At 39.5% G+C, this 25951-nt stretch overlaps 2 protein-coding genes across 2 annotated transcripts; both read right to left on the bottom strand.

The window, feature by feature from the left end:
• Window positions 1-71: 71 nt before the first annotated feature.
• On the bottom strand, window positions 72-1400 carry LOC149115092 (uncharacterized). Its single transcript, XM_089283875.1, has 2 exons — window positions 1174-1400; window positions 72-539 (listed from the first exon to the last, which is right to left on the bottom strand). Exons 1-2 carry the CDS (start codon window positions 1188-1190, stop codon window positions 236-238), a joined length of 321 nt encoding a protein of 106 aa, XP_089140001.1. The 5' UTR covers window positions 1191-1400; the 3' UTR covers window positions 72-235.
• Window positions 1401-2741: 1341 nt separating this feature from the next.
• On the bottom strand, window positions 2742-9312 carry LOC149115091 (uncharacterized). The gene is made up of 9 exons (XM_089285639.1): window positions 9250-9312; window positions 5917-6154; window positions 5444-5515; window positions 4820-4957; window positions 4550-4622; window positions 3835-3972; window positions 3347-3445; window positions 2840-2901; window positions 2742-2779 (listed from the first exon to the last, which is right to left on the bottom strand). The coding sequence occupies exons 1-9, from the start codon at window positions 9310-9312 to the stop codon at window positions 2742-2744; spliced, it is 921 nt and encodes a 306-aa protein (XP_089141765.1).
• Window positions 9313-25951: the final 16639 nt, after the last annotated feature.

Raw genomic sequence — 25951 nt, 5'->3', positions numbered from 1 at the left:
TGAATGACCAAAAAATCCCTATTCATATCAAGCCACCCCAAAAAATACTTGCCAAATTTTCCTACAAAAAGAAACTCACTATTGAAAATTTCAAAGACCTCCAAATACCCTTTGATCATCCCTGTTACTTGAAATCCCAAGTACCCCCATAGGCAGGACAAAAAGTCTCACTTCTTAATTAACCGACGATTATGTTTGATAGATGTTGACGCTTTAGTTCAGCTGCTCTGTCTCTTCAGTTGCTATCATGGACATCATCATCATTGTCATCATCATCATCATCATCATCATCATCCAGGAAGCAACGTTCATCAAAATCGTCATGAATAAGAGTGAACTTGTACAAGACACAGGCTCCCATTACTATCTTAGTCATAAGCTTTACGCGTAAATGGTTCAAATGACCCAGTTTTCTCCATCTCCTCTTCAAAAGACTAATTGCACACTCTACGATCTGTCTGGATAATGACAAGGTATTGTTGAAACGGAGCTGATTTGGCAGTAAGTGACCATTATTCCTGAAAGGAGTCATGAGCCATCTGTAATTAAGGAGCAAACATAAAATCAGAGAATCATCTTTCCTTAAATTTATATAGTTTGCCCCCAAAAAGGTAATATGTTAATCTTGTGTTGAATACTACACTGCATATAGTGATGGCAATCCACTTGAAAAACAGTTTGAATAATAAATCCTGCCAGAAATAATTAACGTAGAGGGTAAAGTAAAATAATTGATGAATTGAAATTTTAAGAGTAGAAAATTGAAAATTGCTCTACACAACTGAAATTAAACATATAGCTTATGACAAAAAAATATTTGTTCAACATTAAAAAATATCTCAAAAGTGGGTAGCTCCTATCCCCAATGATGTGGTAATCTCCAGGAAACTTGTTTGCAGAGGTGGTAAAAAGAGAAGAGTTTCTGAGAACTCTGGAATCATGGACAGATCCAGGCCAACCTGCTAATACATCTGTGAGGATCATGTTATTGTCACAAACAATCTATATGTAGGCGAAGCATTAATTAGTTATTGAAACATGAAAAAAATTATGATCTGGCTCAAAAACACCAAAGAGACTAGTATGACTAGTACTTGGTTAAAGAAGGAGGACTGATCAATTCCTCTCTTTTCACTGATCCATATAGCTAGGTAATGGTATGAGAATATTTACCTGCAATTGTGAAGCATAGAACCTTTTCCTGCAAATGTATGACTCAGGGTCTACACCGGGTGCCTTGATCTTTATGAAGGTCCCGTCTATGGCAACTTTACATGAAAGTATAAATTAACAACATCATTTTATTATTTGCCAAAAATTTTGATTTTCAAACCATTTTCACTCCAGAAACTTATTAGGCTAACCCCTTCTTAAACCTCTATTTTCTCAAGCTAACCAACAATGAGCGACAAGACAGTTGATTAAAATGAGTGCCAATTTCAATTTTCCATTATTCTACATCTAATCCCTGGCACTGTAGATTGAGAACCACCCTCTTTCACCCTCTTTCCCCCCTTTCCCCCTTTCCAATGTTACACACAATCGAAGGAAGTCTTGCAGACAGTCTAAACCGCCGGTATAGTCCGTCTGCGCAACGGCTCCTAAAAGCTTGTTCTGATATCCCGCAGTTCGTGCATCCATTTTTGATTGGCTAGTTTCTTACGCGCTTTGGATAATTCTTGCGAAAGCGATCACGCAACTACACGTAATGCTAAAAATAATTTTGTGTGAGTTTCCCAAGTACATTTGTAGATTTGTAGATTATTAAACGTCAAATCTAACTCGAGTTGGAAATAAGATGCCTGCAATTACAGAGGAAGGTTGGCAAAAAGCGTTCAAAGCCGTGCGAGAGCAGTTTGAAATCGATAATCTTCTACCCGAACAGGAAAACTCGGTTCGCGAATTTCTTGAAGGTCAAAATATTTTTGTAAATTTGCCGACGGGCGACGGTAAATCTTTGAATTTCAGTGCCTTCCGATCGCTGCGGATGCTCTGTTCGAAAAGCCTCGTGGTTCCAGTGTTCTCGTTGTAATATCGCAGTTGCGATCGCTTATGGCAGACCAAATTCTCTGGCGAAGCCGGACAAAGATAAATGACACCCGTGATAAGAAGCAGCATAACTTGCAACATTTAATCAAACACAGCCGGGTGCGGCGTAATAATACGAAATGCCAGTAACCAACATGTTCACGGAATATTTCAAACTTTGTCCTTCCATAGCTAATATTAAGAGAGCTTAAATCATATCTCGCAGTACAAATGCAAAAAGCACGTAGCAAAAAAGCGGTGTGTCAAAATCTACAAATTACACGCGGGTAACATCGGAAACAACACAGACCTATGACCTCTAACGGCTCTACTCTGGTGAAAAGTCCTCATAAAAACACAGGATTATTGCTTAGCGAAATACTCAAAGATCCCCCTATCGTACCACAAAAAAGGGGCGGATCCTCAAAGATGTACTAGCTCGAGCAAAACTTTTAAAGCGGCTATTACACGTGAATAGGAGTTGTGTAAGCCGGTCACTCCATTGTTGACATTGCGTGATATATTTTGCAAGAATATGACCAATCACAAGGCGCGTAAGAAACTAGCCAATCAGAAATGGATACGCAGATCCGTGTATCCATGCGGGATATCAGAACAAGCTTTTGGGAGCCGTTTCGCAGACGGACTATATCGGGGATTTTATGACAAGTCCGGCTGCAACAAAGGTTAGTCTGAGAAAACTGGCAGCCTTTTTAAAACTTGCATGACATAACTTCCATGAACACAGTCACTGTTACCAAATATGAAAAGAAACATTGATGATTAAAAAAATCTGTGGAATAATGGTTACCTGTCAGTTTGGCGAGTTCAACTGGATTCTGCGTGAATACAAAATTCTCCATCGCTGCCACGCTGAAATGAAAACGAAACAAATAAAAACAAAATTGATTAGTTTCATTTGCACTTCATAGTTTAGTTTGAACGATTACTGCAAGGATTCACCTAACAAAATGAAAAAAAATGACACAATTGACGAAAACGCAGCGTTTTGTTTCCACTTAAGTTTAATATCAACGCACTATATAAGGCAGAATACGTTCATATGAATGAAGATGTGTTAGTACAATGAACAGCAATCTGACTTAGTTCTTGTCAACAAATTACTGAGATTGAAACTTTGCAATTACATATAACTTGTAATCATATCTGCATAGAAAGCGTATGCATTGCCCAACACGTTCACTGACACATTGCTTGCTACTTGTAGCTACTTTTGCTCGTTTCGTGTACTCAAGTGGGTCAGTGTGGTGCCAACCTCAGGATTATAAGAAGGCCTTGAACTTAATTAGACAGTCACCTAAAAAATTGTCGACTTCTCCTGCTTTGCAGGTCAAGGCAGACCTGAACATACCAAGAGGAATTGTAGAATACAATACGCAATAGTTGCTCGCCAAGCCTGAGTAAAATAGATAAGGAAAAAACATAACAAAGTTAATAAAGTATTAAAGCCGTTTTTTGGCGGGTTTCTTGAAGTAGTCCCTTAGACACAGGACCATTACATTCACTGAGCTCAGTATCACAATATATAAAATACATGCATGTCCCTGAAAAAATTAATCCTTAAAGCCACTTATTTATAATTGGTCTAATTTAAGAGAGGAAACTTGGCGAAAATGTTCACAGAGGTAACTATGCTACGATTATATTCGTTTAACACTGACGTTAAAATCAATGACAATTTTTACATTACAAAGATCGCCCTTGGGGATAGAAGAGGTTTTGAGTGAAGACATTTATTTCATGGAAAATAATTGAAAGGTTCACATATAATAACTGAAAACTTACCGGGTACACAGAGTGTCAAAAAGATCCCTGGCATAGGCGGATTGATCGGGCAGGTATGCAGTGTAACCAAGTTTTTGTTTGTATACAACGACAAACCTGCCCCGACCAATCAGGCAACTTATTGCCTCTGGTATGTAGCTGTGGAATGAATAAAAAAAGATCAACACGAAATTATAGTGGGAAATAGCTTTCGAACTCTTAAAAAATCGATTTTTTTTTGTCATTGGCTGTCTGTAAACCAATAGGGAACTTAAGCAAACCACGACGGTAACGGCAACGAGAACGTCAATGAGCAAAACAATGGCGATGCACGTGCGTTACAAAACTTTGTACATTTCTTAGCCGTCCTCTGCACAACAACAACAACGTGAAATGACTAAGTTCTGCGCATTTTGGAGAACGCGAACGACGGCGGCTAATTTTTCGTATTTTTATTTGGAATTGAACGCTGGCATTACATATTTAGCTTGAGCAAGTTCTGAGACCAATAGGCGCCCTGAATAGATCTAGGCAATTGCGAAATTCAATGATAAAATATAAATTCATTTTTTACTAGGCGTTGTCCTCGGGGTCGCCGTCGTCATTGCTTAAGCTCCCTAGTAGCTCTGACTAACGCAACGACGATTACAATTTCCTTGGGCTATCAAATAAAATTAATATCTCCATTATCATCTAGCAAGGCCAGAAAACAACAAATAAAAAACGAAGCACTTACTCTGAGCTCTCGACGGAGGTACAGTATTTTTCGGAATCGAGCGTAAAAAGGTGGAAGCCATATTCATGAAGACCTATTAAGGCAAATAAAATGAGTAGAAATTACTTATGAAAATAAGTAGGTATTCACCTCGCAGCATCTCACAAATGCAAAGCAGATGCTGGTGGTGGGCTAACACCGCATTCGGGGGGAGGGGGTGGGGGCGCAGATAACCACCGGCCTGATGGGTCACTAGATTCGAATGCATTTTTTCTTTTTACTTATATCTACCTTCATAGGTAAGACAATCCAGTAGCTTGATAGAGACTGGGATTGTCTCAGGAACTTCATGAACGGCTGGAATGGATAAAAAAGAAATGAAATTACACGATGAGTACAGTATGAGTACTCTGACAGCAAGAAATAGTTCTGCATGTACATTTAGCAAAGTCAATGTTTCTACTTACAAGGACATAAAAATGCGTAGTTAAGGCTTAATACAATGGATAAATTGAAGATAACCATGAGCTAAATTTCTACAGCTAACTGATAAGTTCAGCGCGATTTTATTAATCAATGTCAAAAAGTTATTTTTTACGATATCTGCAGAAATTCTCGCGCGCTCATTGGCTAATTTTCATCGTCGATATGCGGACAGACACATGAATTTATAATTTATGCGATGCGTCAACGAGCGAGAGCGGACAATTTGACAATCTGTTATCGTGAAAAACCGTGTATAAATAAAGTTATCTTATCTTATCTTATAACAGGTAGTAGTAGTCTGCGGATCCACTGCGGATCCACAGCTACTTTGACAATGTTATGACGAAATTCATCATCAATAACAGGACAGACGCATGAAAATCTGACGTCAATTTGTTGAATTGATGTTTTATATGTGATATTGTTTACCTTCCTGGCTCGTACAATCACCAAGTACAGTGTTGGGTGTATCAATTGGCTGAGGAAGAACTTCAGGAATTGCTAAAAGAAGTACCACACATAACAACATTAATGTCGATTTCAGAGAGCAAGAAATATTACAACAGATAGACTTAGCTATTAACAGCTCTTTGTAAATAATGAAATAATTTTAGGCCTTACGACCGGTATGCTTCAAACAGACACAGGCTCAACACCTGTGGTGTATTTTGTGGTATAAGTAACAGTTTGTAACTAAGACTCGTACAACTACATGGACAATCCCGGACATAGCCTGTCACAAGCGGACCTTCGGCGCTTAGTCTATCGAGCTACGAGCGCTCAACTTTGAGATATTGAAAAAAAAAAAAAAACATCGGAAAGTATTTTATAGAAAATCTAGGCTCCCTCAGGCGTGCAGCCCATGGTAGATAAGATAAATTACTTTTAAGCTAAGTGGATACCTTTCATTGTAGATGCTGGTTTGCTGAAAACCAATTCCTCGTCCGGGAAGTTCTTCCTCCCCGTCAAAAAGCCAAGCAAGGAATATTCTTGATGAATATTCTTATAAATACATTTGATGTTCGTGACACCCTTAGATGGCGTTGGGTGATTTTCGTTTTTTTTCGTTGGTTTTTTGACGGGGTGAACGCCATATAAAGATGTTGTAAGGCGTTCACGGTCATGGTGTATCTTTGGTATCTAAGGATCGAGAAACAAATTTGCAAACGTCAGCACTTTGAATGGACAAAGTAGCGTTGTATAGCCTTGCATTATGAGCTGGAAATTTAGATTTAAGATAAAATTAACGCAGTCATAAAATTAAAAGATATTCTCTGAGGGCTACTCGTGCCCGTATTTTTTCGCCTAAATATGAAAACTTTGAATTCAAATGGGCGCTTTCTAAATCAAATTCATATGACCCTAAAAATATTACTAGCGTCCTCAAACATAAAGGAATGAGAAGTGAACAATATGACTGGTTTATCGGCCAGAACGGAAGGCCTGCTGGTTTTGTTTCGTTTTGCGATCTCTCCCATCAGTATAACTGATTCACGGATACGGCGTAAATCGGACAAAGCTACCTCCATATTACCAATTAGGGATGTTATCTGGGAGAAAACGTTTAACTAAGGATCGTTTTGATCCTTTCAATGAGGGCGTTTTTCACGTGACGTCTCCGCGTTTTGGCGCTGTTCCCAGCAAAGATTAATGAAATGTTACTGGTTGAGGAAACCAATATGGCTGTTGTGAGGGTGCTCTATAACTGGCGGAAGGATCAAATCTTGAACACTCAGGAATAACAGTAAGATCTGCCGTTAAGAACTGCCTTGTGACCGTTAATTAGCATTTGTGCTTTTTAACGTATTTTATACAAATGACAGGGTGAACTTTTTCAAAGTATAACATCTCCTTCTACTTCTTTTCGTGTTTACGATACAACGCCGGAATAACAATGTCAGATTGTTTGGTTTTAAACAAAGGTTTCAACAACATTTAAGAGAGAAAATTCCTCCATCTTAGCACTCGTAGTTTTTTTCTGAGCTGCCACTAACTGTGGGTTTAGGACGAAGAAAAAGAGACGGGCGGAGCTAAAGGAGAGGTTTGCTCCTTTTCTCGCCTTCGCCGTGAACCTGTTCACAGGCTAAGTATGATTCCAGAGGACTTTTTATCCAAACAAATATTGCATGGAGCGTTCCTGAAATTACAGCGAATTTGTGAAAATCGCTCATTGTCTGAGTGCAAAACCAGGTGTGTTTTTTATAGGTCAAAGACTGCTTTAACGCACTTTTTAAGTTGTGGTATCATGATCTTAAGCAACGTTTCCAGTACCGTGTCCAGAAAAATTCCCGGACTAAGACTACAGAAAAGTTGAATTGAACCTTGGGCGTGTTGGAGTGCTTCGTTTAATCGATAACCCTTCCCTGTGTCAGCTGCCGAACGAAAACGCTGAGAAAAAGCGATCGTGTGAAAGAAAACCGGAGTTTTGAAGTCGCATTGTAAGTTACGATCCTTAAAATTCTGGTCATCCTGCTTAATGTTCGACACAAAGGTCTACATCGATTTTTTTTTTCTTTTTTTTTTTTTTTTGCTTTTTAAAGCCTTCGTAGGTTTGACGCATTTTCAAACTGAACTAAAACTCATGAAAATTACCACGAGTGTGACAATCAGAGCGCGTAAACCACAGGGAACACACGATCTTGTTGAGTAGGAAGAGAGCCATAAAGGAATGAAAAGAATATACAATTTACCTTTGCCTACTGCTGTCATTTCTTACGCGACAACCGCTACCTACAAGACCTACGTAACACTGTAGCGCTAAACTCGTACCTAGGCCTTTCTGCGCTCTGCAAATTTTTTTTGGTTTACATATGCATATGACATTGACAAGGGAGGTAACTTTTTGCCCAAACGTTTTCACACAATCCGAATATTCGCTCGAATCTCTAAATTTCGTTGCTTCGAAACCAAACAAACACAAAACGAAGTCAAAAGATTTTTCTACAACTTGGCCGTCTTTAACGTCTTTTGCAAAGTTTTTTTTCTCAAATCGCTTTTCACAACGTGGTCGTACCGTTGAACCGGTACCAATCGCGTCATCCAGCGCACGCTCAAGCTCGTGTGCTCAAGCTTCGGTATATTCTTTTCATTCCTTGATAACTCTCTTCATATTCAACAAGATCGTGCGCTCTCTGTGCGTAAACTATTAAGAAGAATAGCGTCCTCTGAAGATGTTCAAAACCTTGCTAAATACAGTCCATGATGTTTGAACAATGTTACTACGGAAGGCAGACGTAGTAAATATTATTTATTTTTTTCTCAAGCATCTGAGCGGGCCGGAATCCTAAATCCTCGAATTTGATTGGTTAATCATCCGCACGTGACCGGTCCAGCTTTTTACGATACGGCCCACGGGCCGGATTTTTTCCCCGCTGTCTAAATTTCCTCCTGTGGAAAACACTTAACAAATTTCCTCGCTTTCAGCTATTCAATTTACGGTAGAAAAGTTTGATTTCAAGTGACTTTGAAAGCAACGACTGACAGAAATTGTTTTTGTAGTAAAACTTAAAACTTCGCACGAAATTTCACACCGCAAAAACAATTCTGGAGAACTTAACTGTTGAAATAAATGCAACTAACGTAAAGTAGTTCGAAAAAAACTCTCACGGTTCTTTAATACATCTTTCTTTGTCTACTATCTGAGTTACTTGCTCGTTGCGAAGAGCTTTTTACAAATCGTTAGTAGACGGCGCGGAAGCCGATTCAATGACAAAGTTGCTTAAACAAACCCATTTGTAATCTGTAAAACCAATTTACCGCAGGAAAAAAAAAATAAACATGTTATTTGCCGGCTTAGGGTCGGTCCGTATAGTGAAAAACTGTGACCTCGGGCTTGAAAATGCTGCCCTCGGCCTGCGGCCTCGGGCAGCATTTTCAAGACCTCGGTCACAGTTTTTCACTATACGGACCTCCCAGCCGGCAAATAACATATATGTATTTGGTGTGATCAAAATAGAGACGGTTTTGTTTTATGTAGTGGACATATCTTTTATTCTGTGTTCAACAAAAGTTGCACGCGGATGCGACAGTTGGGTTTGAATTTATTTTAGTCACCAGGCTGCCAGCAAAACATTTTCGTCCCAGATCTCCCGCAAATTTCAAATTTGGATGGCGTGTGCATTGACGTCATAAAGCCTAACAGGTTTTCTTTTTAAAATAAAAACCGTTTGAACAAAGAGTCCCAGAAAAGCCCTCATTCTTGCCGAATTCTGAGAAAAGTTCAGATTTATTTGAACTTTGCTCACCTTTCTCCTTTTCCGGAAGCTCAAAGCTTCATTTCTACTGAATACGCAGCCCATAATCTCTAAATTGCCACGCGAACGTCGTAAAGTTAACCCTGCAAGAGACAACGAGAAGATGACGATTCTTGTCAACGCGCGTCCTTTTATACTTGAATCCATTGTGACATAATAGAGCGCGCGGAGCTGACGACAACTTAGATTCAAACTAACACAAAAAGGCTGCGATTGGTCAAGAAAATGCGTCCATATGACTATCACGTGAGACTGTGCAAGCCAACCAACGCTTTCGCAGCGTTTCACCATGGATACTTGCAAGCCACTGAAAGCTACTGAATGCTTTCACGGCGTTTCACCATGGATACTAACCGTAGTCTCAATTTGAATCCTATTTTTAGTTTTATTGCTTTAATTTTGTAATAGCATTGGTAATTTCCAGAATGAAACGCAGCACAGACAACTTTGTGTTGTAAAGCGAGTCCTCGATAACTTACGGAAGAACATGTGCTCTACTGGCATTCATTTTGGAGACTTGAAACTGTGCTTGAGGCATGCATTTTGTATTGGTACGTACTCCATAAAAGCAGAAGTTTGACTAAATAATTGACACGAGAGTCCCGTTTTTAGTTCTCTTTTAGTGTACTTTGCCGCCTTTTTAGATATTCTCCGACGTATTTTAAAAAAACACTCTCGTAAGTGGACATCTCTGCTCACGACCATCTTCACAAAATCCCGTTTGAACTCTCTATTTCTCATTCCCGTAAGCGGACATCCTCGTGAGTGGCCGCGGACACTTGGAGGGCTTACGATCTAGACTTTTCCTTTGTTTTTAAGCTCCCGTAAACGGACACTTGAAAGGAATTGGGCGGATTTGGGCCTGACTTTGAAAGATAGTTATAAACATTTGTAAACTGTACGTATCACTGCTTTTTGTTGCAGCGAAACTATTAATATTAATGTTAATGCTGGTTGCAGTTATGGGCATGATTTGTTCTTTAAACACTAACGGCCAGCTCTAGTACTGCAGAACACAGAACTGTATACAGTCGAACCTCCGGTTGCGACCACCTCTCCTCAGCGACCAGTTTTCCAAAATAGCACAAGTTTCCGAGTCAAATCACTATATTTGGAACCTCTTGTTTGATGATAAGGTGTTGTAACATTATTGCATTCCTGGGTAGTACAAGAGATGGAAATCTCCCAATTGATAGAACCGAATTTTTTCTCGGAATTGACTTTTCACGTGAATAAAGCATTTAAAACACGTGGCAAGTCTCTGCAGTTGCCATATGCTAATGAGGCACAATTTTGACCCAATATCGTCCAAGCTCTCGTGAGCGACCACCTCCCGTAAGCGACCAAGTAGACTTGACTTGACATTTTGGGTGGTCGCTTACGGGAGGTTCGATTAGCCTTATCACTTTAGGTCCGTAATTGGTTCAGATTCCGAAGGTTAACTATTTTGCGAAAAAAAAAAAGACATCATTAAACAGAATCTAGTCCCGAGTAAAGTTTAAGAGATGCCTCACAAACTATGTAAAGGAAATGTTAAGACAACGTTTGGTACGTCCACACGAGTATGTTAAACATGTGCCAAATTTCAAGTTCCATGGCCGCCACTGAAGGCCCTGTGGCCGAATTTTCAATTTTTGCAAATTTTGAAGAAAAGAAAAGGAAATCGAACCATTTGATGTCATTTCCGAAAATAGTTAATCAAATGGGTTCTTTTGGTCAAATAAGAAAAAATTCGTTATTTCGCTTCTGTCGGCCGATTCTGGATATTTTCGGATTTACGCTCTTAACAGCTGCAAATTTGCTACTGACATCTTTACTCGTTACTTCTACCCACAAAATCGACGTCGCAGTCTTGCATTTTTAAAAGCCCTCCTCCATTTTGTGCCAGAAAAGGCACTTCTATGGTCTGCCACGAGTTAAAAACACAAAAACTTGAGGACGTCTGCAAAAACATTTATATCGTGCTCGCTGCGAAAATACTTACACCCAGAAAACTAAATTCTTGTGATAAGTGGAACAAAATCGTCTAGGAAGTTGTCTTTCCAACTTTACGAGTGAATGTAAAATAATTCGTTTGGTCAGAGATCCAAGAACTGTTGTTGAGTCTCTAAAATCTCTGGCGTTTAGGAGATCACATCACCCTAGACGAGAATTATTATGGTATGTGAAAAAAAGTTTGCCAGCAAATGGAGTTTGATGTCGAGATCGGGAAGCTGATGAAAGCGTTTTCTCCTGATGGGTACAAGTTAATCCGTTTTGAAGACCTCGCTCGCAATCCACTGTGATTAGTGAAGGAACTGTACTGTTTAGATACGATAAAGAAATTCCAGATTCCAACTCCAAAAAGAAATGGAAAAAGATTACTTTTCTTGGGCTTGGCCATTTGCCGTTGTTGTTTTGCAGAGGACGGCTAATGAGCAAAGATTTATAGCCATTGGTAGCTATTTTTCTGCTCAGTAAACCTTTTGTTTGGTGACGTTCTCGTTGGTGTTGTTGGCGTTGCCGTCGTGATTTGCTAAAACTCCCTGTTGTTTTGCAGTTTTACATTTACGTCCTGGATCCTCGAAAAACAGGAGGTTAAAATGTCTCGAGTACAGTAAACATTTGCCCTAGCATTCATTTAAGAGGCTGTCTCTGTAAGAATCGACCACTGATTTTACTTCGAAAATTCGATTTTTCTCATAAGCTGGGATTTCAAAGCCCTTACCTAGTCAATCACTGAAATGAGTTTTATTTCATTAAAAATTCCAATTGAAGTTTTCTAGGATTTATTGAAGTTCGGTCCTGCCGTTATACTCACGGGAGTATGACGGGAAGATTGGGAACTAAATCACTTGTTGTAAACACAAAATGGCCGTGGCATTGATCAATCCATCCTTGGCTTCCCGAATCACCGTTTACTGTTCATACATGTATGTGTGCCGAGAGATGTCCAAAAGAGTGCTTCTACAAACCTTTCAAGAGGTTTTTCAAGAGATATTAAACCGGCTTTGGGGAAAACAATGGTCAGTAATACAAAGAACATCGAAGTATGTGACGGTCACGCTCGACACAGATGAGGAACGTAAAAATCTACGTTATATACAAATCTACAGCTGGAAGGAAAAGCTGGCAGTTTTAATGCTACCTAGGTTTCAAGGATCGCTACAAAGGACCAAAACTCTAATCTTGAAGCCAGGTAAGAGATTTACGGGGATTTATCGGAGCACTTTACGAAGGCGAGTGTGTTAGTTACTCACTGGAATATTTTCAAAATTTCCTGAACTTTAAGCGGTCGTTAGTTTTGAAAACCTAGTGGGCAGACAAATTTTATTATTGTTTTAAATTAAGGGACATTTATACTTTCTATTCATGTAGTTCAGCAGTTTCAAACAGGTGCCACATTTTTAAAACGTGCCTTCAAAGTAGAGCTATTTTGGCGTTTGGTTCAAAACTCGATTTAACGGGTAGAAAATCTTCTTTTAACCGTTGAAGGAACAACACTGAATTATAATTGCAACATGGCTAAACAAACTGCCATGATATATCTATAGTTGAAAAAAAGAATTGGGGCTTTTGAGCGAATATTATTTTTTTTAGAGCGCCGGCAATATGTGCTATTTTTTCAGTTTCGGCGGGCATGAAACTTGTGTCGACCGGACCGAACTTCAATAAATCCTAGAAAACTTCAATTGGAATTTTAATGAAATAAAACTCATTTTAGTGATTGACTAGGTAAGGGCTTTGAAATCCCAGCTTATGAGAAAAATCGAATTTTCGAAGTAAAATCAGTGGTCGGTTCTTACAGAGACAGCCTCTTAAACTAGGAAACTGTGCGAGTTATGTTCAAGTTCGAAATTCTTCAAATGATCTTCAGAATTGTTCAAAAGTCCCCTCAGGTGATTTTAAGCAATCTTCGGCACGGTTCGTAATTCCTCGGTAATTTTCGCGCAGTCTTCTCCGGAGTGCATTGTTAAAGGGACACAGTCAGCTTTGGGACAGCGCTGAGCTGGACATTAGTTTTCTCTCTTTGGAAAAAGTTCACCTTAACCTGAAATCAAAGTACACGCAAAAATCCGCTTCAATCTTCGCAGTATGGATCGCGTCTCTGTGATATGCAAATCAGCTATGAAATGGTATCTAATGCGCAAGTGAGCCAGCTGAATGTGGCCCTTTAATAGGCCACGTTCGATATATTAATATTATAACATGGCTCCGAGGCTTTCAGGACAAACTTCTATATTTGGTGTCATTGCCTTTGTATCCAAGTCTCTTTTAGGAATTCAGAGACAAAAGAAACATAAAAAAATGGCAATTTTGACCCGAAAGCCTCGGAGCCATGTTAGAATATTGATATATCAAACGTGGCCTATTCAATCCTCCGCACGAAAAAAGATGACGAATGGTACATTTATCCATAGTTCTTAGAGAACGAAAACCGAAAAACGTTCATAAAAATGTACAGAAAAGTTACAAAATCTTCAAACCGAAGCTACACAATGTCCTTAGTACAAGGACAAATATTGTAAAAATTTGGCCTTCTTTGTGTCTCTTAGGCTCTGTTAGGTCCGCAAAGTATTGTGGTAAAATGTACAGCCACCATCTTTTTTCCCACGGTGGATTCCGTTTATGAACTGAATTAATAATAGGTTGTATTTTTAACTGTATGTAAAAACACCATGATTAAGGTCAAGCAACCTGTACAGATCGATGTTTTACTTTCACTCTGTGGACTACCTTTTTCCGACGGACTGATACCATTTGTATCTTTTATGGCACTTTCAATTTATTTCTGTTATTTTACGCCTCAGAGCTACGCTCGGATGAGAAACGACAAATTTGAACAAAAAGGTTTGTATCATTTTTGTACAGGTCTTATCAGCGACGTTAAATGGATCTTTCAACTGTTCTTGCAATCATCTGACTTTATTTGGTGGCGGTCTTTTAGTTGAAACCAATTCCATCGATTTTGACCAGGTCCTGGTCGAGTTCAAGAATCTTGGAGAAACAGGAAATATTGCAGTTATTTTGACAGTGGCTTTAGTCCTTCTGTTTTATATTATTGTTCTTGTTATGGTCCGAAAAGCGGATATAGAAGACGCTAGAAATGTACGTCATGAATTCAACCTCTTATCACCTGCGTTAACTAGGAATCTAAAACCTTATCGAGTCATATTGGGCCTCATCAGAGAAGCCTGAGCTTAATCAAAGTTTTCTGCAGAATTAACGGGCTGAGACTGCCAAAAATAAGATTCTTACAAAACAGTTACCGAACAATTCCCGGTTGTGAGAAAGAGTGAATGAGGAGTAAGAGTGTGAACACCCCATGTAGGCCCTATCCCCAAGGTAATCACTCTCAAGTTATTTTATGACTTCCGCGGGTAAAATTACCGCGCGCGTTGCGTGGATGTGTTTTTGGATGATGAAACTGCGTGTAAAGCTGCGTAGGTTGTCCACGTGAGCAAACTCCACGTGACAGGACTGGCTTTTTATAGACACTCTTAAGATTTCTGAAACCGGGAGCGATCTAAAAATAATAGAAATTACTTTGGGAAAGGAGGGATGAAGACGCTTACCCTTCATCCTCTCTTGTGACCTCTCACGAGAAAATGTTACTGTATCCGTTCGAACGGCTGAACGTACGGCAAGTGAACCAGCCTGCGAACAGGCTCCCAGCGAGGCCGGAAAAAAAATCCGGCGGGGACGGAAAAAAAAAAATAATCCGGCGAGCGAAGCGAGCAGTTAATTGCGAAAAGAAGAATTCCACAAAATGTGTTCCCCCTCGTCACCATTCAGCTCTCGGCTCTCCCCGGTCGCCCCTAGACCACACTTGGCTAGTTTGCACTAAACCCATTAACCCAACGGGAGCCTGTTCCCAGGCTACAAGTGAATGGATAATTTGAATAGCGATACTCAATTTACTTGTTTCAAGAAATCTTAGGACCACTTGCAGGGTTCTACATGAGTTGATAACCACTCAATATAATGAGTAATGACCTTAGAAACGATTTAATGAAATTCAAACTGTGAAGGTAAATGTTAGAGATTCATGAGATGTGGGCTGTGTAGTTATATGTGGGGGATAAATGAGATGTAGGCTGTGTAGGTATATGTAGAGGATTAATGAGAGTATTGCTGTGTAGGTATATGTTGGGAATTATACGATGAAAGCTGTCCAGGTATATGTGGGGAATAAATGAGATGTAGGCTGTGTAGGTATATGTAAGGGATTAATGAGATGTAGGTTGTGTGGGTATATGTGGGGGATTAATGAGATATATTGCTGTGTAGGTATATGTGGGGGATTAAAGAGATGTAGGCTGTGTAGATATATGTAAGAGATTTATGAGATGTGGGCTGTGTAAGTATATATTGGGGTTTAATGAGATTTAAGCAGTGTAGGTTTTTGTGCGGGATTAATGACATGTAGGCTGTGTAGGTGTATGTGGGGGATTAATAAGATGTAGGATGGGTAGGTATATGTAGGGGATTAATGAGATGTAGGCTGTGTAGATATATGTGTGGGATTAATGAGATGGAGGATGTGTACGTATATGTGGGGGATTAATGAGATGTAAGATGTGTAGGTATATCTAGGGGATTAATGAAATGTAGGCTGTGTAGGTATATGATGGAGATTATTGAGAAGTGGGCTGTGGAGGAATATTTAGGGGATTAATAAAATGCAGGCAGTGAGGGGATATTGGGGGGATATTTAGGGGGATGGTTGAGGAAGAATACTTGATCCAGGAGGTATTGTTTTAAGAGAGATGAAGAGAGATGTGTATATTGTGGTGGAGTTAACTGGCCACACAACCATCCGGGTGCATGGTGTTGCACTTATAAAGCGAAAGAACAAAACGCTTGGCTGTGAGCCAATGAAGAAAGCACTGACGTCATAGCCAAACTGGACAAACGAGTTTCTGACACCGGCTGGATTTCATTATTCAAAATGACGGACATGTTATAATGTGCTAATTTGCCAAGCATTCTTTATGTGCACGCTTATGTTCTGTAACGGCTTTGCAATTTATGCTATACATACGGTTATATATTAAACAACGCGTTTACTTTGTGTGTCTTGAGTTACAGTAGCCAGATTAAGCCTTGTTTGATGACGTTCGTTTAAGGTTCTTTCTGCTATCTAATATTACATGTTCCAGCGAAAGGGTAGCTCAAATTCGTCGACAACGTCCACCGTCTACGAATGCCTACGAGCGAAAACAACTTCCGGTGCCTCCCCGCCTAAAGCAGCACAATTTTCAATGCTATTCCACTAGATATCATTGTCCCCGCAACATTTGGATTTGAGGTTAATTAAGTTGCGAGATCCTCGAGACCTTGAAACTATGGAAAGATCTAGAGAAATACTGTAATAATTTCTTGGTTTGGAGCGAGAAAGCCTCGAGTATCAACTCGCCATGTTCAAGGACGTTACTGATGACGATGGCCTTGAAGTGCTCAAAGCCTTAAGCTATATTGAAGAAGATGGAAACGATTACCGTGTAGTAATGGGGAAGATGACAAGGTATCGCATCGGCGAAGTGACGTAAACGAGATTGTTTCAGCGCGAGGGAAAATTTTCAGAACGTTTGACATTTTATACCTACCAGCTGTAAGTTTTTTTGTTTGATGTTTATTTGTTAAGAAAGGAATTTCAGGCATGTTATGTTCAAATGACGAGGACGAGGAGCGAATGCACATGTATTTTTTAAATAAGAAGAATTGATTATTAGGTGTCACCGGTCGATCGATTGAGGAAAAGGAAAATAATAAAAGAAATTGATTGAAGCAGTGAAGAAAAGATCGCTCTTATATTTGTGTAATTTGACATAGTGGAACATACTAGATATCGTATGGGTTATATAAACAGCACAATGACAACACATTTACCTGTCCGGTAATGACAAAGGAAGATCAAGAATTACGACCTATACACAGAAAAATTAAGGAAAAAATACGTTTCCGGAACAAAACCTAGTGTTTCCGTCCCCTCTAGGTCTGAATACGTCAGCAGAAACAAGAGAAAAACCTGTTTCCGGAAACTAACCTAGTATTTCTGTCGACATTCGGTCTGATTACGTCAACGAAAAAACAAGAAAAAAACGTGTTTCCAGAACGAAACCTTGTTTTTCCATGAACGTTCAGGTCTAATCACGTCGACGGAAACATAAAAAATTCAGATTTCCTGAACGCTACCATGTGTTTCCGCTCATGTTAACATGAAGTTACGCTTGCGGAAACACTTGTTTCCTTCAACCGAAACCTGACGGAAACATGTAAAAAAGTGGTACGGTTCCGCTGTGACCGCAGCAACGGAAACACGAGTAAACGTCAACAAAGCGACAGCGGAAACGTGTGTTAAGCGTCGTGTTTCCGCAATGGTTTCACATATTTCTGCCACGTTTCCGTTTACGGATTCTTGATATTTCGTCCTGTGAACGTTCGACAACTTAATCGCTGAATCAAAAAGAACCTTAGCCAAGAGCTGCAATTTGTGTGATGTTTTACAGTTTCCACACGATACTCTCATCTTCGTTCGAATGGTCTTGGGATAAAACATGAGCAAAGCACAAAGCAGCCACTTACGATGACAGATCCCATGCCGTTAAACAAGTGTATCGACCTTCCAGCATCCGAGATGCAAATATAGGGATCTAAACAATGACAACGGTGACGCCGAGGACAATGCCTTGTAAACTTGAATTTGTCCACGATGCCTATGGTTCTAAAACCTCGCTCAGACTAAATATGTAATGACAGCGCTTAATTCTAAATGGAATTACGAAAAATTAACAGTTTGACTCATCGTCCACGTTCGTGGTCATTTTGCGTTGTTGTTTTGCAGAGGACGGCTATGAAATGTACAAAGGTTTACTGAACACACTTGTACAGCCTTTGTTTCGCTCATTAAATCTTTTGTTTGGTGGTGCTCATTGACGTCGTGGTTTGCTTCAGACTCCGTCCACACTACGCCGGAGGAATTTAAAAACGCATAAAGCTTTATTTCTGCGGTTAGGCTTACGGTCCAAAGTAATCCGTCACGAAAACGGAGCTTTTCAAAAACGCTCTTCAAACCGGATGAATTTGAGTTTTCGTGTGGACGGAAAACATTTTAAAACGGACCTTTTCGAACACGATAGGATCAGGAGAACCACGCGATTTCCCTGGCCGAGATTTCCTCAAACAAAATATAAAACGACCGGTGATTGTCGTGTTTTTAAATTCCTCTAGTGTAGTGTGGACGACGTGTCCTAAGCTTCCTAGGCTCCGTGATGAAGTCAATAATCAGACGGCGCTCTTCGATGAGTCCAAAGAGAAAAAAATCGGAGGTCCCGCGCAAAGGAGAAATGCACCATAAATAAACACCCTAAACAAAATAAATATTTAGGAGTGGAACTCTTTAAGGACCTTGATCAAGTTTAATATTCGGTATATGTTACTAGCTATAGCATTATCACGAAAGCTGACCCGGTGTCTAAATAAAGTTTCACTTTTACTTTCGGATCTATCAGAAGGAACCTGGAATACATTTAAGAAAGACTTTTGTTATTCATTAGTAAGAGACCATCTGTGTCGGATTCACATACCCAAAAGGAAATTCATGACATCCAGATTTTGGGTATACAATTTATTATCGCGGGTCAAATTCAAAATGGATGGCGACTTGAATAAACGAAAGGTAAGCTGTAAGTGAATTAAAGTGTCTGCTGTCTTTACTTAGTACTTTACAGATGACTAATTTATTGGGCGAATCTTTAATAGACCATTTTACAGTTGTCTGCTCAGTGACCTGGCCTTTGGATGGCAGCGAGGCTGGAATTGACTTTGTTTTGATACGGACCTCACTGCTTTTGTTGTGTAAAACAAGTTGTTCTGATGCTAACTAGGTGCATTTACATGACAAAAGCAGTGAGGTCTGTGTCAATACAAGATCAACTCCAGCCTCGCTGCCATTCAAAGGCCAGGTCACTGAGCAGACAACTGTAAAATGGTCTATCGAGGAGCTTATCGGTTGGCTTGGTTCAATTTGACCACAAGAACTGAAAGTTTTCCTTACGAAGCGAGGAGATATTGTACTCGAAACAAAAAAAAACTTACAGAAAAGTAATTACAATAATATTTTCTGACCGTTTCTGGTTAAGTTTTATTGGTTTTGTCAATTATAACAAATACTAAGCGTTTGTTGTTGTTCTCTTCATCGTCCGTCATCTTGATTTTTTGGGTGAATTCAAAATTAGGGGGGTGGAGCTTACTCCTCTTTATAGTGCGCCTTCGTGTTTAAAGCGCTAACTCTACGCGACAACATCGAATACTGGTTTACGTATATCGTTGCATGTTTTTCCTTTCATGACGCGTTTCTCTCTAAGATTTTCCTTTACCGTTACACAGCTTTGCCCCGAGAATTCTTCTAGACTTAAGAGTGGTCTTTTGAGTGCAGCAAATAGCGTTTCCCGTACGCGTCGTTATATTGCATTAATATTTGGCGATGCAGAACTGACCTCTGCACTTTTGCCTATACCAAATAGTGCCTTTCGGTCTTGACGCTTAAGAATGGGGCTTAAATTCAATATAGCTGCATTTGTTTAGCTAAATATCACCAGAGATGCCTTTAATTACATATTCTGAGGAGTGCTTCTTAATTCTTAACTTGACAAATAGGAGGCTGGTTATTTCACATAGAGCGAGAAAATCCGTTGCCAAGCAAATCCAGAATAGTTCTAACGAGCGTTTTTTTTCTTCTTTTGACCCACTTGCACGTCCGGGTACAAGAATGTGCAACTGTCTCGACTGTCTCGACTCCAAAGAGTCGAGACAGTTACAGTACAACATTAGTATGACATTACTAAAAGCATATTTAAAATGTTAATTGCATTCAATTAATGCTCTATAACACGTTCTTCACCGAGTCAGAATAAACGCCCGGGTGTGAATTTAAATTCGGGAACTTTCGTGGAAACCTTAATTCCTAGGAGACGTAGGAGGGGGACGTTATACAGCTGGGTAAATTTCCGAAATGCGAATCTTTCAACCGCAAAATTCCGGAAATTCCGCGGGGAAAATTAAAATTGAGCGGGAATCCGCAGTAAGAAACTTTTCAAAATTTGGGCATACCTCGTAAGGTTGTCTTTTTTTCCGCAACTTTCAGAAATCCCTCTTCCATTCGCCGATAGAAACTTCCTCAAATTCAACCAGAATTTTTGGTCAACTAAAAGAAGCCCGCGAGGTCTCAGTTGCATGAAGCGAGAAGAGTATTTCTGACCCAAGGTGGGAGGTTAGTCGAGAGTAGGCTATCCCCAACTAGGATTGAATTTGCCGATACCCATTTACTCTCCTGGGTGGAGAGAGAGGCACCGTGAGCAAGGACACAGCACAGGGCTCGAACCCAGATCCCTCGATTCAGAGTTCACTAACCATGCGGTCACTTTGTCTTCATACAAGTTGAGTCAAGAATTACAAACTGCGATGATTATTACAAAGTGCGACAGCACACCACTTTTTGCTTCATTTGAAAGCCCTTGTTCTAAATCCAAAAAGTTTTAATTCTCGACTCTAAAGAATGAAAATGAAGGAAAATATTTATGAGATTACGAAAACATATATATTAAATTTCAAGTTTTTAACATACTTTATTTGAAACAAAAAATAACTAAGTAATGATAATTTGAAACAACAGAAATAGGAAAGAATAATCTGTACGGTAAAAACGTGTTCTTTTAAGTCTAATTTATGGAATAATTTCAAAATATTCAATTTTAAAGCTGTACAGCTGGTTCAAGCCATTGTCTCGAATTTTCCTGGGAAACTTGTCCCATCTTCTTTTGCATCAGCATAAATGAAGTCTGGGACGTACCTGTTCTAGTGCTTGACACGTAAATTAACCTTCTGTTTTCTCTTAACGGCCCTTTCAACGAATTTCTGACTTGTTTTGTAAGTAATAATGAATTTATTGTGAATTGACTGAAAAACGACTCATGTTTTGAAAACAAAACATTTAAGGACGTTCGCACTAATTTTTTCTGCCCAACTTTACTGCGCACGCAAATTCATACGCCACATCAAGCATGAGAGCGCGCGCTAAGTAATAAAATAATCAATGGTAGGGCAGATGGCCATTGCTATAGCTTTGCCTGGATTTAACGATCTTGGACGTTCGGTGACCCCTTCTTTTCTTTCCAGAAACAGATTTTATTTACAATTATCTCCGCATTGTCCAAAAATGAACAAAAAATCAATGTGAATGTGGGAAGTTAAAACAAAATTCAAGATTTCTGTCTACGGGGCATCGAATTTTGCCATCTTGTGGCCGCAAGGCGCGTGAAACTACAGTGGCTAAATGCGAACTTGGTCTTTAAGGAACCTCACCAGTTGACTAAATTCAATTAATAGGTCCACTTAGACAATATTTGGCAGAGAACATTTCACTTCAAAGATCTAATTGGAATATTTTTGGGCTTACAGACACTGTGGCCTTATTCGAAGTCGGTGACCTCCCATTTTTTTTTTTTACATTTCTGACATAACTAGCTCATCATCCTACAGTTGCAAAAGTCTCAGAAAAAATATCAGTATTGGAAAATTTTCACGCCCACGTCCTTAAACACTACGATCAATTTGAAAATGATCAAAGTGCTTTGTGAGCAAACTCGTGAATTGAACAAATGAATTACAATATCTTTTTGGGTTATGTTTAATATTATCTGGCTTAGGGAATATTGTGGGTGATTTTCATGTTTAGAGTACGAGCAGTAGTTCCGTGTTCACTAATAAGGTACCAAGGAAACAAAGTAACATAACTAACTTTTGGATAAGAAGGCATTACAATTGAAACGATCATGCTTTTACATTTGACAAGGTTGGACGACGTCATGTGTTCCACACATTTTTCATTTTTGTTTCTGGTTCACCAAGAAATAGTTGGCAGTAAATATGGGTGAAAAGTGAACATTGGAAATATTGAAAAATCAAGGCAATACTGTTTTAATGAAAGCATGAATCATTCTCTCTTTATCAAATGAGATAAACAGAAACGATTTTTAAGTTTTGTTGCAAAACGGCATTTTCAGGTTCTGTTTATAAGGATGACTTGTACAAGGACACGTTCATGACATTTTCGACGGAAGTTTCCGATAATATGTAAAGATTCCGTAAAATGCAAAGTTTAGGCGATATTTTCATTTCAAGTTGTAACAAGGTGACGAAGAAACGAGAGTTACTTTCCTTTGTCGAGGGAAACAGACAGACTTCCAGCGCATGTAACCAATGTAGGTATGACGATGGTGGAGAATATAGAATGAACAAGTTGCCTAGAGTATCCACAGCGAAGAATAGAATATCTAGTTCCATTGCAGCCTTTAATTTCACAGGCTTTAAAAACAATGAAAATGATTGGAAGAAAAACTAGCCTGCGAGAGCATCCGGTTTTTTTCGCTCTTGATTTTTTTGCCCATGAAACAAGAGCAGAAAAAAACAGGTGCCCTCGCATGCTAAAGAAAAACACAAGCGACTTGATTGAGCCACGTGTTTATGAGCTAGGCACAATTCAACTGGAAGTCCGATATTTTCGGACTTCAAATCGGGTCTCCCCAGGGTCGCTCGTTTCCCGACCGCTGGTCAAGGGGAGCGAAGACTCTTGGTATGAGGCTGCTAGCATTCCAGTGGAAACCACCAACCAGTCTGTCCGGAAGAACAATTTGTGATATCACCGGAGATTTCGATCTTATCTGATACTCAGTACGTGTTTACCGACCAGTGCGTAATTTTAGCAATTTTGACCTTCAGGTTTGATTTGTAATACTTGATAAACGACCATACTGAGGCCTCATCCACACTACGCCAGAGAAATTTGAAAACGCAGCTTTATTTCTACGGTTAGGTCTTCCGTCCACAATAGTTCGCCACGAAAACGGTCGCTCTTCAAACGAAAACACTGTTTAAACCCGAGGAATTTGAAAACGCGGGCTTTGTGTTTTAATGTGGACGGAAAACATTTTCAAAATGGAGCTTTTCCAAAACGGTGACGTGACGATTTCTTCAAACACAAATCCAAAATGACTGGTGATTGTTGCGTTTTCAAATTTCTCCAACGAAGTGTGGACGGAAAACATTTGATGTGTTTTCAGAGTGATTGACACCTTTTCAAATTTCTCCGGCGTAGTGTGGACGGGGCATGAGTGTTTGCTGTTCCAGGGTAGCTATTAAAGTTAACGCTTACATCCTGCATGAACGCCTCCAGATAGACTTGCCACAAGTACACTTCAACTTCTATAAAATGAAGTCTACTTGTTCCGCTTGCTCGGATTCGAATCTAAAAGTTGTATAAGTTTTGGCGCGAAAACATGGGTGTGACATAATGATTCACAGCCTACCCCTAACTCCCTGGGCCCGGTTGTTCGAAAGCCGATTAATGCTAATCCAGGATTGAAAGTTAATCAGAGTTCTAATTTCTCTTGAATAAAAGTGTTTTCAATGACCATGTTTCCTGGAGTTTGACATTAGTCAAAGCCAAAATTGAGGGACAAAAAATTTGAACAGAAAACTTCACTGAAAAGTTACAAAATTGACATAAAAATTTACGCTAATCCTGGATTAGCTTAGTCGTGCTTTGAACAACCGCGTGACATCATGTTCAAATTATTTCTTCACGTTGAAGCGAAAGCTTGAGTTTTTGCCGACGGCTTTTGCAGTCATTTTATCGGCCGTGGCTTTACTAGTCATTCAAAAATTTGAATTAAACTTCGAAGTAATACTGTACATTACCATTTTTGTTTTCTAAAGTCCAGGAAGCCGCTTGAAATCCGCGATCTGTATTCAAAACCCACTTGACAGCGCACCGACTTTGTAAACACAAGGTTGTATTTACCTTCTAAAGCACCCTTACTTTCCGTATCAGAACTTTCTGGCCTCAAAACTAGAGCTTTGACTCCTTTCTCGTTCAGGCTGGACACCTGGTCTTTCATCAAGGAAATCAAAGAAAAAATAACAGGACAAACTGTCTCAAAAACTTCTGTTTCGCCATGTTCAAAAAAAGTCCAATACAAACGGCCTAATGTGGAATGTTAAGCTCTTTGCAGATCCAGACGGTGTTGTGTATTAGGATCCAGATCCCCTCCCGGTGTAATGTATTAGAACCCAGATCCTCTCGGTTGTAGTGTCATGCACGAGCTGTCATGGCAGAATAAAGTAATCGTTGTTGTTTGGTTCAGTCCGGTTGAATCCTTTCTTAGCACCGACTAGTTCGGGACACAACAGACGGTGATCGCGACGACTTATGTATCCTTCAGCTACTACCTTGGTTCACTCCGATTTCTTCGAAACCAAGCTTCTTGAGCAAAACATCTTGTTTCAGCTTACCTGTGTTGTGTGTAGCTTGCGAAGAGTCCCGGTGCAAAGCAAGTCATGAAGACCTTCCCCCAAAACATACTTTGCGACTCTATTTGCCAACAAATGAACACATGTGATCTCTAAGCTTTAAAAAAGGCACTGTCGAGCGTCAGAAAAATCCACGAATACCAAATATACTCACTGACAATTGTTTGGTGAAGGACAAAATTAACCCTCAGACGTCAGGGGACAGACAATCCTCGTACAGACTCCAGCCCGCTGAGTTATCGGCGGTTTACTTTCTCCTTCTCATTCATGTTATGCTCACTTAGCACACCGGGTAGTGGACAAGTCCGCAGTGAAAAGTGATCGCGATCAACTCCGGGTACATGTAGATATTCATTTTTTCTTTTTTTTTGGCTAGTGGATAAGTCCGCATTGGAAAGTAACCGCGATCGACTCCTGGTGCCTGTAGATTTTTTTTTCCTTTCTTTTTTCAATGTTTTTAGCGATACAATAAATAAATGCTATGTGTTTATATCATTTCGCCTGCTCTATGTGCATTTACCATACCATAACCGTACTTCAACGACTTCCGTTTCTGTAAGATCCATACAAAGTCCGCATCCAGTGAGAGCTGCTGCTCATCGATTTTACGATTCTGCATGTTCTCATTTTCGGTGGCCGAGTCTTCTTTAACTTATATCTTTTAATTTAGACCTTTAAAACAGCTTATTTTAATTAAGATGGACAGCAATTTAAAAGTAAGCCGCGAGCGTACCTCATTTGCATAATGTTTCCAACCCATGGAGCGAGCGATACATCTCCCCATAACTCACGGTAACTCGTGTTGCACATGCGCAATTCACGAGTTAAAAATGGGTGTTCAAACAATAATTTAGAAAATAAGTCCCTGAAGAAATTGACTTATTTAGTGCTAACTCTTGACAATGTGCGCTTCGCAAATATGCATTGCTGGGATAATTGACTTGTTTGGAATAACCTTGACAGTTATAAGATTAGCATTTTAGAAATGTCATATAAGAATACTATTTTAAGTCAATTAATTTGACGTTTTTAGTTTAGAACAATGCAATGAAGTCCAAAATTAAGGCAGGCTCTCGTACAAGCTGTAAAACATCTGAATTTTCTTCAGTTCCCGGCTTCAACTACATAACTTCAAACAATCTCTTTTTTCTGCTAAAGTGGATCTACAGTTAGGTTTTTTTGCTTGTTAGGTTTAAACAAGGAAGATATCATTAATTATTCATCACGCAGGTGTGCACATTCAAATTAAAGAAAGCGTCTCTCGTCCACTTTCGTCCCACCAGAAAGGAGTTTATCCTGCAGCAGAACTAAACAGGTTGAGACTGAAGCGTTT

The sequence above is a fragment of the Orbicella faveolata genome, unplaced genomic scaffold, assembly GCF_042242905.1.
Source record: "Orbicella faveolata isolate gen_17 unplaced genomic scaffold, um_ofav_v1 contig_13, whole genome shotgun sequence".
Lineage (NCBI taxonomy): Eukaryota > Metazoa > Cnidaria > Anthozoa > Scleractinia > Merulinidae > Orbicella > Orbicella faveolata.
This window is presented reverse-complemented; position numbering and strand designations above follow the sequence as displayed.